This window comes from Tympanuchus pallidicinctus, unplaced genomic scaffold, assembly GCF_026119805.1.
Source record: "Tympanuchus pallidicinctus isolate F22 unplaced genomic scaffold, pur_lepc_1.0 scaffold46, whole genome shotgun sequence".
NCBI classification, from domain to species: Eukaryota; Metazoa; Chordata; class Aves; order Galliformes; family Phasianidae; genus Tympanuchus; species Tympanuchus pallidicinctus.
The window spans coordinates 561,030-576,411 of NW_026294765.1; the positions used below are offsets into that span (position 1 = coordinate 561,030).

Consider the following 15,382-nt stretch of genomic DNA (forward strand, 5'->3'; position numbering starts at 1 on the left):
TGCTCTTGCTGTGCTGGACACCATGCATCCTCAGGGGTGTCACCATGCAAATGATACACAGGATAGAGCTGAGAGTAGTGCCCTACATCATATGGATGCTTTTGGGATGGATGCTTTAGAGTAGGAAAAGGAAGAAATAATGAAATTTTTGATATAAGGAAGACAACAGTGTCTTTATCCAGTGGTACAACTGGTTCTTTCCTCCAAAAAAAGTGAAAGATTAGATGAAGCTCTAAGAGATAGGTATCTTTTATTCCCTAGCCTATGCACTCATTTCATGTCCACCCAACAGCATAACAGATGCTCCCTTACTCCATCAGTACTCATCCCTGCCTTGGTCACACTGTCCTCCATGCTACAATTCATAGTAGGAGTTCCCAACATCAGTAACAGCTCTGCTTGACCCTTCCTTCCTTCCTTTTTTCCTTCCTTCCAGAAAAGCCATCATGATCCCTCTGCCCCCTCAGCCACTTCATGCTGTATTAATAGGTCTTGGCTTGAAATGTACAGTATTGCATCTGCTTATCAGACAGGTTTGCACTGGTGATAAGCAGCCTGGTGTTTCCAGAGAGCTGTCACACTGCTTCAGAAGAGATACTATAAAAAGCCTTTCTTGCAGGAAAGCCTGCCCAGTGCTGGGCACGCAGGGGGGAAAGGAGAGATTGTGGAGTCAGAGATAAAGATGAGGAGAGCTGCCCCACTCCTGATGGGGACAAGGACATGCAGAAGGGGAAGCAGAAGCCCAGAGAAGGTAGGGGGTAAGGTAAACAAAAAGGAGAGCGGAAGTGAAAGCCAAGGAGGGAGGATTTTGTTCCCTCCTTGTATGTTCTCATCACTGCCTCTGTCATTACAGAGCCACTTAAAGGATGAAAAGGAAGCAGATGTTTGCTCTCATCTTGTCACCAGAGAAAAGAGGAGCCCCAGCTGCAGCCCAGACACAATTTATAAAGGATGATTTGGGAAAACACTCTGGGATTTGTGGCCCCAAGCTGCCCTGGAACTGCAGCAGTCTCAACACATATTCCATGGGTCCATCGAGTGGTATGCGAGCCTGGAGCAGTGAGATTACCCTCACCTCATGTCCTGTAAAACAGGGAATGTATAATCTATCACTAAGATTAAAATAAGGCACTAGGAAAAAAATGCCTTTTGATGAAAAACCATTGAGCAACAGAGGCTATGTGCCGAATCCACACTCAACCACCCCAGCTGCAATTCCCTGCATTGTTTGAAACCGCAGCCTGAGTTTACACGAGACGTTGTTTACCTTCTGAATCTCGTTACATCTCTGCTGACATGTAGAGGCCTTCAACGTTGGGCTGCTGTTTCCCACATACATAATTACAGCTTATGACTGTAATACCTTAATCTTTTCCCTGCATAAAATAAATACACTGATCTGGAGCCTGCGCATGAGGCACGTGAATCCTGCTGCATCGCTGGCTTGCTGGACTGCCTGGGCAAGTTGCTCTGGCCAAAATCAGCGGCTTGTTGAAAACGTTGGCCTTTAATCTCCATGCCTCCAACTGCTAAGAGAAGATAGCAGTGTCTCGCCCTCTTGAAAGAGTGTTGTGAGGATTATGTATGTACTTACTACCTCAGCAACGTGAAGAGAAGTGTTGAGCACTGCTAGCAGCCTGACACTGTTTGTTTGGGATGCAAGGAGCCTAAAAAAGCACTCTGACAGTGAGAGGGGCCCGTGGGGCAGCCTGACCCATGGGAAGGGGAGGAGATTGGCTGCACGCCCTGGCACCAATGGGGCCGAGCCCAGCCCGCTGCCCAGCCCTGCTCCAGATCTAGGATAGCACAGATGTACAGCAAGCCCAGGGGCTCAGCCTGAGGTGTGTCTTTGGTGAGCAAAGAGGATCAGGGCTGCTCTGAGTCTGGATGAAGGCGATCTGGCAGCAAAGCCACCATCAGAGCGTCGCTAGTGCTGTGAGCACAGCGGTGCAGATGGAGGGAGGTGCGAGCTGACAGACGCAGGAGGCCCAGAACAGTCCCAACAGGCACTGCCAGAGGCTTTGGCTGGAAGGACCAGAAACCGCATTTATTTCAGATTAAAGAAAATCTGCCCGTATAATGGTGCACGTTGCACAGCGCCCGCAAGGCGCACAGCTCTGCAGCTGACTGCATTGTATTTTACCCAGTGCAAGCCACAATATCACGGTGCCCCAACAAGATGGTGCTCAGAACCAGACAGTACATGGCTTTGGGTTCCCTCTGTGCTTCTTTTCAGTTTGGATTCACAAGATAACCCAGTGCCACTGTAACCACAACTGGATGACACTGTATTACCCTGCGCCTACCACTGACTTTGCCCTGCTGCATTTAACTTTGGCACACTGGGCATAGAAAATTATGGTTGGATATTAACATCCTGTATGGATAAATGTCCAATTTCACAGCCTTCTCCTTACCCCTAGCATCTGATGGTAGTATTCATACTGTCTCTTAAGAAATGGTCACAAAAGCAAATTAGTATCATCAATTTAACTACCCTGCATAACCCATCACGCTGCATTGGCACTCAGGGCTCAGTACAGCGTTGCCCACCTAACCTTCCAGTTTATTCACTCCTAACATGGAATAAAATCTTGTCATGTGATACAGAGCTACCAATGTGCAGGACACCCACATTCTGCTTTCCTTGCAATAACTTATGTGTGCAGCCCTATGTTTAAACACAGGCTCAACAGGAACACACAGACATGCAAAACAGGTACAGAATGCCCACGTTTGAGCAGATCTGAGTATTTACTAACAGTAGGACTTAGAGAAACACGTATGCACACCTCAAACTGCTCATCCAGCAGCACATGCCCATCCAGGCCATTGGTATGCAAAACACTTGTGCCTTCAGCAGAGACCTCCGCCTCTGCATGTGCAAAGCACACAGACCTGCTACGTGCAGCAAAGCCTCTACTTACACAAAGATGCTTCAGTGCAGCTGAGTGGGAAGGCATTGCTACCATGAGCCCTTCTGCCTCCTAAGCCTCTACGTGGCCGCCATCCTACACAAGACCCAATGACTTGGAATTCCACAAAAAGTCAAGGAGCAAAACACATCCTTTCCTTATAGGTCAAAGGAAAACACCTGCAAGAGCAGCAGTAGGCGTCCGGCTGAAGTACACGCAGCAGAGCAGAGGTCAGGCTGCTTCCACCCCCTCCCCAGAACAACATTACCCTAATGCCTCCCTTGGGGTCAGGCAGATCCAGCTCCCTCCCCGCTTCCTACCTTGAGACTGGAACATGTAACCCCGAAAACTGCAGACGGAGGTGGTGAAGGTGACAGTCCACATGAGAAGCCTCCAAGCGATGGCCATAGTTAGCGACGCTTGTCTCAGTGCAGGGAATATTGTACCGGCTGGAAGGGCGCTGTCCCCACATGTCTCTCTCTCGGCCACCGCTTATGTAGAGACAGGAGTCCTCGGTTCCTCCACAGGCATCCTCAGCCACTCCCCAAAGCAGCAAGGCCGACAGTGGCTTTGCAGCAGCTGTGCCCAGGCGCAATTGGAGCCAACATGGGCTAATTGGAGTCAAAGGTTCTTGGTGGCATTGCCCCTGCAGAAGAAAGAGTGACAAATGAATAGGGGATGGAGAGGAGAGGAGAGGAGAGGAGAGGAGAGGAGAGGAGAGGAGAGGAGAGGAGAGGAGAGGAGAGGAGAGGAGAGGAGAGGAGAGGAGAGGAGAGGAGAGGAGAGGAGAGGAGAGGAGAGGAGATGGAGGATATGAGGGAGAAAATAGTGCAACAAGGAAATCCAGGGTTTCAAGAAAAGAAGAGTGAGCTTAAGAGAAATGGAAAGAAAGAGAAAGGAAGGCGAGAAAAGAACGGGAACGATTAACCAAGTCAGTTCACAGCATCAGAAAGCCAAGTTATCCTGTTGTCTGAGCACTCTGCTCAGTACAGCCTTGCAACACTCCAGCACTGTGAAGTGGGATTGAGGGGACTGGTGTCTGCCTTACACTGCAAGAGGAAAGGAGGCTCAAAATAAATGGGAACCTTTTGTCCTGCTGCCAATGCCCACAATGCCCACAAGGAAGAATGAATGGTTACCTGATCTCAGTCACCTGATTTCTTAAAAAGGAAAATACAAAATGAAAGCATTAAGGGTGGTAGCAAGAAGTGATCTAAAACCCCAATTTCAATGTCCCTGGCTTCAGAATACACTTTAATGATCATCACTGCATTGAGAGAAGAGCACTTGCTCTCTGAGAACATTAGCTAAACCTAGAAAAGTGATTCAAAACAAAGAACCCATTCAGTGAACTCACCCTTACCCTCAGCTCTATCCATAAATGGATCACGAGATTCCAATTGTATTTGTTATTTAAAATGATTTGCTAATTGCTTCAGTGAAAGATTTTTGGCTTGCAGATAATTTCCACTCAGTCTGAGGCAATTATACAGAACTCACATAGAGCTGGAGAGTTGCATAAAGCCTGTGGTTTTCATTTCTACCCAGCGATCAGATGACGTATGCAATGAATATGGCACATATCTCCTGCCTGGAGAATCCCAAGTATCCGAAGAGCAATGTTCTGCCTGGGAGAAGCCACTGAGCACAAGACAGGTGCTTCCACAGAGCACTGCAGAGAAGCAGTGGATGAGCCCATCCTAAAGCCTGGCTTCAGCTCCACAGCAGCTTCAGAGCCTGAGCATCATGAGATAGGCTCAAGGAAAGTGCACAAAGAGATGGAAGGACGGTGGGTTTTGCAAAGGCACCAACAGCAACGGCCTCTGAGTGATCTTCATCCCAGCAAGGAAACACTTGGAATAATGTTATCAACCACTGCCTCACTCTGTTCTGGTGCATTTTGAAAAGCAGTGCCTAACTACCAGCCAGGCTGCAGGCAGGAGAGCCTCCATCCCTCCTCATAGATCTCTTCACCTCTTGCCCTCAAAGGAGTCTGTAACTTACTCCTAGTTCTGCTCTCCCATCTTTGATATGCTGTTGGTGGTACTCCGACAAAACGATGCCACCGAATGCATAGGTGAGGCATGAGAATAAATCAGAGATGATTCCTGCTCCAGTAATTAATCTAAATAAGTTAACTGTATTTCTCTACCAGGTGAAAATGTTGGGAGGATTAATTGTGCATGTTAAGTCACTAAGTCACAATTCCGAGCTCCGAAGTTTAAATGTTAAGATTTATATCTGTTGATTTACAGTCACAAATGGCTAAAGCCCATCAGCGGTGCCTTGGGCTGGTCCCCCCAGAGCAGGAGACCCATAGGCACTGCCTCAAAGACTGCACAAACCATCATCAACCACAAGAACCAAGTGGAGATCAACCCTCTAAATCCTCTCTCGAGCTGCTTTTGCTCAGCATATGGAAGCAGGAAGCAAAGGCGGGAGGCTTGGCAGGGCTTTCTGCCCTCTGCCACCACAACATGGAGATACTGATGTGAATATTGCAGGTCTCTGAGATCACAGGCGCTCAGTGCAGGCTGTCCCCTGCCATGTCCCCTGCAGGGAGGGCAAGGCAAGGGCAGCAGTAGTGCAGGCTGGCTCGTCCCCTCTCCCTGCAGGAAGCAAACTGAGAAAAGCAGAAGGCGAAACCAAAGCCCGGCGTGCTGCAGTGCTCTCCTAAGTCAGCATTTTTCAGAATCTATTAAAGCTTGAGATTCCAGCTCTCCAATTCTGTCACGACTCCAAGGTCTGCGGACAGAAAGCCGCTCAGCTGAAGTGTATTTTCTCCCGGGCTTTCTACTACTCATTTTTTTGTGTTTTTCAGCTGTTGAACTAGCTTCCTCCAGGATGTCATTATTTCCTGTCCTACCTCCTCCCCACGACCCCAAAGGGCAGCAGCAACCTCTCCTCCCCTCTGCCCACCCTGCACAGCCCCCAGCCCCAACCGCTGGGAGCCCGCAGCCCCCTGACCTCGGGAAGGAGCTCCGGTCCGAGCGCCACGTGTTCGGAATTACAGCTGCAACGTTCCCGTAAGCTGCTGGGGGGGGAAGGGCTCCTGCTCCGATTCCTACACACAGCAAAGGGAACACACATCCCACTGACTTCCAAGACCCCAAGGAGGCTGTGCCACGCATGAGACAGACCCAAAACGCAGAAGAGAGAGCAAGTAAGCAGCGAGGACGAGTTCCCTGTGGTGTCTTCAGCATGTACAAAGTTTTCCATAACCTCACTTTTCACATTTTGCTTCCCGAAGGGCAGCGATCGGACACCCTGGAGGACCCAACAGCCTTCTATTGGGACGGACCGGCAGTAATTGAATGAGGCCCAGGCTATGGGGTCACCTCTCCTGGTCTCGTGCCTCCCTCGCTTGGGCCGGTTGCGATTTGCTCCTTCCCAAGGAATTCGTTGTCCTTGGCAGGGGCCCCGCGAGCGGCTGACGCTCCCTGCTCCCATTGCCAAGGTGGCTTCACTGCGTGAACCCGTGGGCTGAGCTGCCGGCACGCCGAGCTGCTGCCTGCCCTGGGGACAGCGGGGACACAGCAAGGACTGCAGAGAGGTGATGGGGCTCTAGACGGTGGCTGGGCTCAAGGTTTCCTCCTCCGACACCAAAAACACTCAAAAAAGGGGGGAAGGAAGCAGGGGGGTTAAAAATCAAGCTGGAAGAAAGAAAAGAGAAAAAAGAAAAACAGATGACAACTGTTACTAATTTCAACATCGGTGCTGCAGACAGAATTCCCTGAAAGCCTGGCTTTTTGGCTGGTGAGGCAGCTTTATGGGAAGGTAATAGGAAGCAGATGGGCCCCGGTCAGGGCCAAGAGGAAGGTTCAAGGTGCCTCCTAGTGCAGAAAAGAGGAATTTAAATGCTTTTAAAGATGCAGGGCCCGGCGGGTTCCAGGTTTCTCATCCAACTTTTGCAAATGATGAGCTCAGGTGTCCTTTTCCCTTTTTGAGAGAGAAATAAATACAAACACAGATCTCTGCTTCCAGCATTCCCCAATGGGAGGAAATACTTGCAGTGCACCCCCTCCCCCTCCCCAGCCCTTCCACCAACACATCCTCCCCAGCGTGCAGGGAGAGCAGGGCTGTGAGTCGGCTTCACCCAGCAGAGCGATTCTGATCTCTGCTATCAGCAACAGCATTAACAAATGAATGAAAGCTGCTGTGCATTGACAACAGCACGCAGTATTCATAGGAGGGATAGTCCCAGGGTGAGGGGCTAACATGGGATTTATATGACTTGGCTCCTTTACCTACATCTTGCATCACTTTGGGCAAGGCATTCTAAGCTCAAAACACTCTGATCCCTGGGCACTCGCTGTCCCCAAGCCCTGTGCTTCTGTGGATCTGGTGTTTGCTGTAAAATGGGACTAATGGCACTTCCCATCCACATTGAAGATGTGGTGCCACATTCTGTAGCATGACCAGCTGCAGCCCCAACCCAACCACCAGCATAGCATCACACGCCCTGCAAGAAGCACAGCCCATCTGCAGTATGTGACCCCACAAATGCAAAGACCCCTCAGACATGCCCACCACTCACGGGGACTTCACAGTGCCTGTAGGTCATGGAATTTGATCCCAAAATGGCCAGGTTTTCCATAAAAACAGCCCTCTTTTCACCTGCTCTTGCTGCTTCACGGAGGCCGGCAAGTTTTGGCTGGAAACCCTTGGCTGAAATCTGTACTGCAAATACTGCCGCAGGGCAGGAGCAGAACTCCGTGTGGTCTCCACCGACTGTCCTGACTTCAACCTATGCTGCTCTGCTCAGGGGACATGGCCTAATGCAAACCACCACATCCCTGCCACTTGTAACCTGCAAAGCTGAGTGCTACTGGGGACAGCAATGGGGATACCCAGAATACCATCCCCATCTCCAGATGCCTACAAGTGTGAGCGTACACAGGTGGCTCAGATAAAGTGCAAGTGTGGAGGAAATTATTTAATTGAGGATTGGAATGCTTTAAAAGCCCTGCTGAGCTTTGCTAGGCAGCTCTGCTTGGGTCTCCTTCCTGCACTGCTTGTAGCCGGCCTTGCAGCAGTCCCCATTTACCAGAAAGGAACCCACCCTGAGGTCTCTCCCAGTGCCAAAGCTCTGTGCTGTGATTCTCATTTTCTACTTTAGCCCCTGTTGTGTGGTTGGCCATTTTGCATCGCCCCTCACCACAGGCCAGCTTCTTGCTCCATGACCACTGCGACCTTCCTCAGAGGTGACCCAGGTGCTTGGCTCCCCGTGTGCGTGGTGGAGGGGAACAAGAGATTCATGGCACAACTCCATGGCACCCATGGGTCTGCTCAAGGGTGAGTAGCATCTGCATGGGGCCATCCTGCAGAGAAGAGTGGGGGGAAACAGGGCCATATGATGTCTTCTCCTTGCACCCCAAGACAGCCAGAAAAAAGCCTCCCCATGTTACCCAGATCAACCTTTTTGGTGTAAGAACACATGGTCAGATGTCTCCAGCAAAATGCAGAAAAAACCATAACAAAATGCAGTATCTTCAAGGAAGATTAGTTGCCTTTTTGCAATCTAGGGCCACCTGAAAGCCTAATTCAGCAGCTTCTAGGTGGAAAATGCAGCATCTGCCAGGCAGAGCTGCAGCACAAAGTCACAGCTCAGCCCCGACAGTCAGGCATAGATAGGACTATTTGCACAGTGTGGCCAGAGAGGATATCTCCTTCTGTTATGTCCCTAAATCACCGCTAGACTTTTCTACCTCCCTTTATCTCCTTGGGCTTTGCACACCCCGAACTGTTGAAACCCACAGATTCTTCCCTCCTGGCAGCTGCCTGTTTGTTCCTCAGAGTCAGGATGACTTCCCATGGTGTGCAGCCATCTCCCATTACCCAGCAGGTCCCTGCACATCCCATAGGACAGACCAAAAAGCATTGCTCCCACTCTGCCTGCTGCATATCCTGCAGTGGGATGCTGAGCACGTGGGAGGGTGCAGAGCTTCGTGACACCTGGCCCTGAACAAGAGGCTGCCCTGATGTTCCCAACAAATATCTCAGGGATTGCTCGGTTGGAAACTTGCTGATTTGCAGATGGTGGAAATTGTTTTGCAGTCAGCCTGCCAGCATGACAGGGTTTCCACTGGGAAGTCATTCCTTAGCTCTGGAATAAAGTTATGGGTTAAAAACAGAGAAATCAGTATTAGCTGTCAGCTCACTGTTAGGACCACTGCAGAATGGGAAAAATGGGTTATTAAAGTCACAGATCTGCAGAACTGAAAACAAGATCTTGAACCTCAATCAGCTCCAAGATGGGCCTCTCTGGGGGCATGGCAGGCAAAGAATTCGAAACAAGCACGCAGTTATCATCATTCACCAGAAAACAGCAGCTTGCAGCCATGGGATGGTCAGTGCTCAGCTCTGCAGCAACCCCTTCAGATCCACTTGCATCCATCCCCGTGCTCCGCTGCACAGCAGAGAGAGATCTTTGTCTGTCCCCTTTCCACTGGCTTGGGGCACCCACAGCACACCATCACAGCACACCCCACTCGATCCTTTGCAGGCACCAATCCCCACATTTGGGGCCACATTTGGAGTTTGCCTGGCTAAGAAAATCTGATTTTGTGGCATTAAAATGAGATCAAATCCCATCCAAAGGTGTCCACCAGCAGTGCCAGGATGCACACTGACTCTGTCAGGCTGAACCGAAGCAGTGAGGGGTACAAACCCACATCTCCATCCTACTGCAGCACTGCAGGGCTGGGGATGCCCTCACTGCCTTCCTACTGCCCCTGCTCTGTGCTGCGCCAGGCCCTGCCGTGCTCAAACTGGGCACACCCTCCATCCCTTTGTACAAGCAAAGCTTCATAGGGTTTTGGGCTCTCTCCAGTACTGTGTGGGAGTGTTGTTTTTTTTTTTTTTTTAAACACAAGAATTGTTTTACAGTCGAGTCTATTCAGGGCAATCTTAGTGAGGAAAAGAACGAATTGCCCCCTCGTTCGCTGCAAAATCCAGTGGGATTACTAACTCCACCAGCAAAGGGGCAAAAGGAACCCAGTACAAAGTGAAGGCACAGGAGTGTAGAGTCAGGAGCCCCAGCTTCCCTCTGACACCGACTGCTCTGCTTTCTGGAAATCCTATCTCTCTGTTACATAAGGATCTGGCCCTATCTGGAAAGCTGGGGTCACTGCAATTCTCCAAGTGTGGTAAAATGCTCGGAGGTCCTCAACAGGAAAGCATTAGAAAAGTGCCAGCACGTAGCATCATCAGGGAGTGGTGCTGGGCTTGGGGCAGTGCAAGCCGCAGGGCTGAGCCCAGATACTGCTGAACCAGCCCAAGGCAAGATGCTACCAAGCAGCACAGCCTTGGACTTCTGCTTTCAGGAGACGACTCTACCAGTTCTCATGCAGGTCCGCTTTCAGACGGACTTATGCAATGGTTTGGAGCTGCTCCATGTGACCCAGACTTGCTGGCCCCCTGCCACCACTCTCCTTGCTGGCTTCAGCCACGGACAGAACAGCAGAAGTAAAAAGACGGCTGAGCAGTCATTAAAAGAAGTTCACTGTGCCTACTGCATGACACCCTTGCCAATTACACACAAATACCACACGTGTAAGAACACATGTGATGGCTACATGCACAAGGCTGGGACTGCCAGTGTTCATGCACAGTTGGGCAACCTGCATGGGTGGATGTCACCACTGTTATGTGCAGGTAAGTGCTTGGCACCCACGTGCCCCCTGTGATGCTGTCTGCATGCTGTCGTGCTCCACCAACAAATCTGGGTATGCCATGCATCCATGGTTTTGTATTTGCTTTTATGTTTGGTCCTGCCACTCTGGAACAAAGGATGACTGCAGTTGAAAGGGACTCACTGAGATCCCACCCCCACTCTGAACAGGGATAACTGACATTAGGTCAGTTTTAGATCACAAAACTCAGGCTGTCCCATGGGATCGCTCTCAGAAGTGGCCTGGGGAAGTGCAGTGAGCTGCATGGAGAGGCACTGAAGCAGAAAGATCAGCTTGGACCAGGCTCTTCTCCCAGGAAATGAGAGAAGCAGCTACATCTGGTGACACAGAGAAAGGGATCTGAGAGGGGACTAGCTGAGCACGGACCCCCCTCTTTGTACAAGATACTATGAGAATGACAGCACCCGCAGACCACAGGATACATTCCCATAGAGGAACACTGTGGGAACTCTGCAGCAGGATGAGCTCTTGAAAACCACACTGGGCTGTGGACTATTTCCAGCTCTCATAGCTCCAGAAGATCTGCAGCTCACTTCCAGTCTCTGGATCCCACGTACAAGCTCCAAGAGATCTGCTATCCAGAGAGTTTATATGCTCCTTTTCTCAAGCTCCAGGTTCTCTGTTTGGGGAAACATATGGCCCAGATGGTTTGGATTTGGTGGGGTATGGCACAGTGCAACAGAACGTGCTGTCTCATGAGCATATGTGGCTTTCTAAGGAGGAGGCTGCAGCCCAAAGGCCACCTGGCACACTTATCTGTGCCCAACTGCAGTGGGCATAAGGAGATGCTAAACCTGATAGGGATGAAGTAGTGATTCCATGGCGGTTTTGACTGAAGCCACTTTGGGGTGAAATCTTGGGTCCTGCTGAGGTCAGTGGCACAATTCCCATAGTAAGGAGCCAGGATTTTACCCTCAGATCCGACTGGAACCAGGACCTATGAATGACTGAGTTCAGAGGGATGTCTAGAACTGCTCAGGAATTAATTTGGACTCCCTAAAAATGGAGCTACAATGGAAGAGTAGAAAACAATAGCAGCAATGGTGGTCCAGAATGATAGAAAGGAATGCAGACACACCGAATATACAACCATGGCACATCCCAAGCACGTCTTTTCCCAGCCAGGGGAAATACAAAAGGCAGGAGAGCAGCAGAGCAGCTGAATGGACACCCTGCACTTCGCATGTGCCACTGACATTGCTCTACTGAAGTCAGATGGAGCAAAACTATTTTGGCATAGTTTCTCACTGGAGAGTCTTCCAACGCTGGAATTGGTTGCAGACTTGATTTAAGGCACTCCCAGTAACCGAGATAGGAAGATTTGCCTGATGTTATTCCTTTACAAAACTTGCTTCGGTGTTGAAAAGTTAATCCGTACCCAGGCTGGTGGTTTGCTGTTTCTCACCCTGCAAGAGCTGCACGTGGGATCTGACCTCCTTGCAGATTCCCAGGAAATGGCTGCGACTCCTTGCTCTGCAAACATTTCCTACGGGCAATGGGGTCAAGCAAAGATCTTTTGACTTACATATCTTCAGCACATCTGAGCTGACATCATCCTAAGCACGAGGGAATTATTTCTGAAAACTTGACAAATTTGGTCCAAATTCTGTTTGTTTTAAGTTAATTTGTGTTAACTTGAGATCTGGGCAGGACAGGACGTGACAAACACATCCTGCGGTGCTTTTGGCTTCGAAAGAACTAATTGCTGGAAACTTGGCAAGAAAAGTGGTTTTTGGAGTTGGGGGTTTCAGATAAGCTTGAGATGAGCGCTCCAACAGAACCACCCCCTGGGTGGGCCTGAGGCAACCTGAACTGAAAGCCCTCCATGGAGATGCTCCCTGGGCAGCAGAGCCCATGCAGACTCTGGATCAGCACTGCATGTGATACGCACATTGGGTGGCCTTGAGCCATCTGTGATAACATACAGGTTGGTAATTAAAAGGCCTCTTGCATGACGAGTAGAAACTGTTTACGTTGAGCAGGCAACACCTACCCTTAGGGTTCCTCTTGGCCCCACTGATTGCTCATTCAGTCCCAGCTTATCAGGGCATTCCTCTGCCAAGGGAAACAGCTCAGCCCCAAAGCCTTATCTGGGGAAAGCATGATTTAGAGGAGATGACAGGACCTTTCCCATCACACCACCGAGCAGCTGCTGGGGGAATGCAACAGCAGACGCACCTACAGGCACTGGAGGTTTCACAAATAGAAAGGAGACGGAAAGCGGAGGGTGCTGCTGGTGGGGCCAGCCCAGAACAATGGGATGGAGCAACCAAGGCAGCCAGCATGAGCCTTATATGGAGAAATTTCATGACACTGGAACCATCTCCCCAGCTCTGGGGGAAGCCTCATTGGGTGAAGGTTTGAGCCAGTCCAGGCACGGCACTGCGAGGAATACCTGGGCAGCCCAGCCCAGCATCTCCCCTTCCACCATCTATAGTGTGATGGAGACCAAAAAATGAGCAAAGACTCCAAAACTCTTCCTGCTATCACCACTCGGTCATGCGAGCTCTGCTAACAGTAATATTAACATACAGAATAAGAAACAGATCTCTGGTGTGGCTGAGCCATCTCCAGCCAACGTGGGCATTGGTGTGGACCAGCACAGGGAAACAAAAGCCCACTGATGTGCCCACACTTGAGTGGAACAGTCCCCAAATGGGACCAAAATGGTTGGCAATGTTGAATTTTGCCACCAAGCACAGTACCTGCCCCATCCTCCTGATTTTTCCCCCTCTCGTAGAGATTTATCGATGTTATTTTATAAACTCCTTCCTATTTATAGCACAGCTCCAGCTCTAATGAGATAATCTCCTGGCGTTTCACCATCGCTAATATTTACTTTGATGTCTAAAATCACACTTTCAGAGGGATTGATCTCCCTTAAAAAACCCTTTAAAATACTATCAGAGCAGAGACCACGTACGGCTCATACAGCGGGGCCAAACGATGCACACAACTTAATGACTTTGCAGCTTTTTCAGGTCAGACGGTTTACAATCCCCCGCCCGCACCGCTCCTGCAGATGGAGAGCAAAAGGGAGAGGAGCTCAATCTGTGTTTATCCTCAGGAATGAGGACAGCGAGGAACGCACCGCTCTGCTGCAGCCGCCGCAGCCATAATTCTGGAGTTCAGAGCTTCACCCCCAGCAGCTCTGCTTTCAGAGCACCCAATTTCAGGGCAGCAAACATGCGATTGCAGCTCCGAGCAATGAGAAGTGGAGCGGCGCGGGGAGAAGGGGGAGGTGAGCAGATGCCGACTGCCGCTGTCTGCAGACGCTTTGAAACACAACCCTGCGTTTTTATGGAAACTCTGAATGTTGGAGAACGGTGAACATGGTTTTCATTCTCATAAATGTTTTTCCAGCATGCAACGCTCTTCGGGCTCATTCCTTCTCCAGGGAGACGGTTCTGATTTCAAAGAACATTCGCATTCCCTCCGCCCCAGACCACCCCACTCCGACCTCAAAGAGTTTTCTCTGGAAAGATTATTTTAAAGAGCGCTTTACCTTCTCTAGCGTTCTCCCTTCTTTCTTCTTTTTTTCCCCCCCTTTTTAATTCTTTTTTTTTTTTCTCCTCCGTTTTTTTTTTTCCCAGCTGCGGCCAAAAGCTCTTCTCTCTCCCCCTCAGTCCTGTGAGTGTCAGAAAGTTTCCAGGCTGAGGGTTTATGTCGCCTTCCTCAATAACCTCCTTCTGTCAGACCCAGGCAGAGCTGCAGCTAGAGGCTTTGCTAAAAAGTCTCCTTTCAGGAAGTGAGCAGTAATAAGAGAGCAGCTCGGAGGCAGCATGTATAGGGGCTGCTCAAAAAAAAAAAAAAAAAAAGAAAAAAAAAAGAAAAAAAAAAAAAGAAAAAATTTTTCTCAGGAATTTTGCCAGGATTATCCAAAGAAAAAGAAAAAAAAATCCCAAACCCACAGGGCTGTAAAGTCCCGCCCTGAGTGCTGACATCAGTGCGGAAGGCAGGTCTTGCTGCTGCAGTATAAAACTCATCAGCTGAAGCTCTGCGAGGAACAGCCATCCTCCTGGGCAGCCCCATGGCAGCAGCAAAGCACAGGGGCAGGCAGGACAGAGAAAGCAATCATGGGTTTTGCTTGGATATTTGCTCCTCACCCCCTCCCTCTCCCAAAACCAAAACAAAACAAAACTACCAAACCAACAAAACAAATCCCCAACTTTCATTTTAACTGCAGTTTCAAAATGCTGTTATAAAACCAATGCATGTCTGACAAAATGGCCTCAACAAAGGCTGCCAAGCTCTACAGCACCAGTAGGCATCGGCTTTACATTTAAAGAAGCCCTCAAGAGTTCACCAATGCTTTAAGAATTCCCTTCTCACCCCAGTTACATCATTTTCACCCTGCTGCAATGCAGAATGTCTCTTGTTCTGCTGCCACTGTGTAGTGTCCCACTGAGGACAATGCATTGCTAGGGTAAAGAATAAACACTGCAAGTAATTAATACTGCTTGTTTAGATACAAATCTCCCTCAGAACACATAAAACAATAAGCAGTGAAGGGCAGGACCTTATTTCCTTCTTCCGTTTGAAGTCTTTGGGATTGGAAAGTAGAATATGTAGGTTTTGGTAAAGAGAATTACCTGGTCATTCTGCAAGCATTACAAATATGGACCCTTCCCAATTGCCCTGCTTTTTTTCTGGATGGAAAAGGAAAGGACACAGCAAGAGCTGTGGCATCTGACAGCAGAGTCCCAGCCTGAGCCCCTCTCTGGGGACAGATGAGCTCCAAAGCCATTCCCAAGGTGGTCTGTAATCACCTGG

The 15,382-nt window shown here is 49.6% G+C and overlaps 1 protein-coding gene across 1 annotated transcript in view; it reads right to left on the bottom strand.

Annotated features, from left to right (window-relative positions):
• Positions 1-14,510, bottom strand: part of ADAMTS10 (ADAM metallopeptidase with thrombospondin type 1 motif 10) — a 47,953-nt gene extending 33,443 nt beyond the window's left edge. Inside the window, exons 1-2 of the mRNA XM_052702694.1 lie at positions 14,115-14,510; positions 3,236-3,561 (exon numbers count right to left, since the gene is read on the bottom strand). Coding sequence (XP_052558654.1) covers positions 3,236-3,323 — 88 coding nt within the window. The 5' untranslated portion in view covers positions 3,324-3,561; positions 14,115-14,510. The remainder of the gene's footprint in view (positions 1-3,235; positions 3,562-14,114) is intronic.
• Positions 14,511-15,382: the final 872 nt, after the last annotated feature.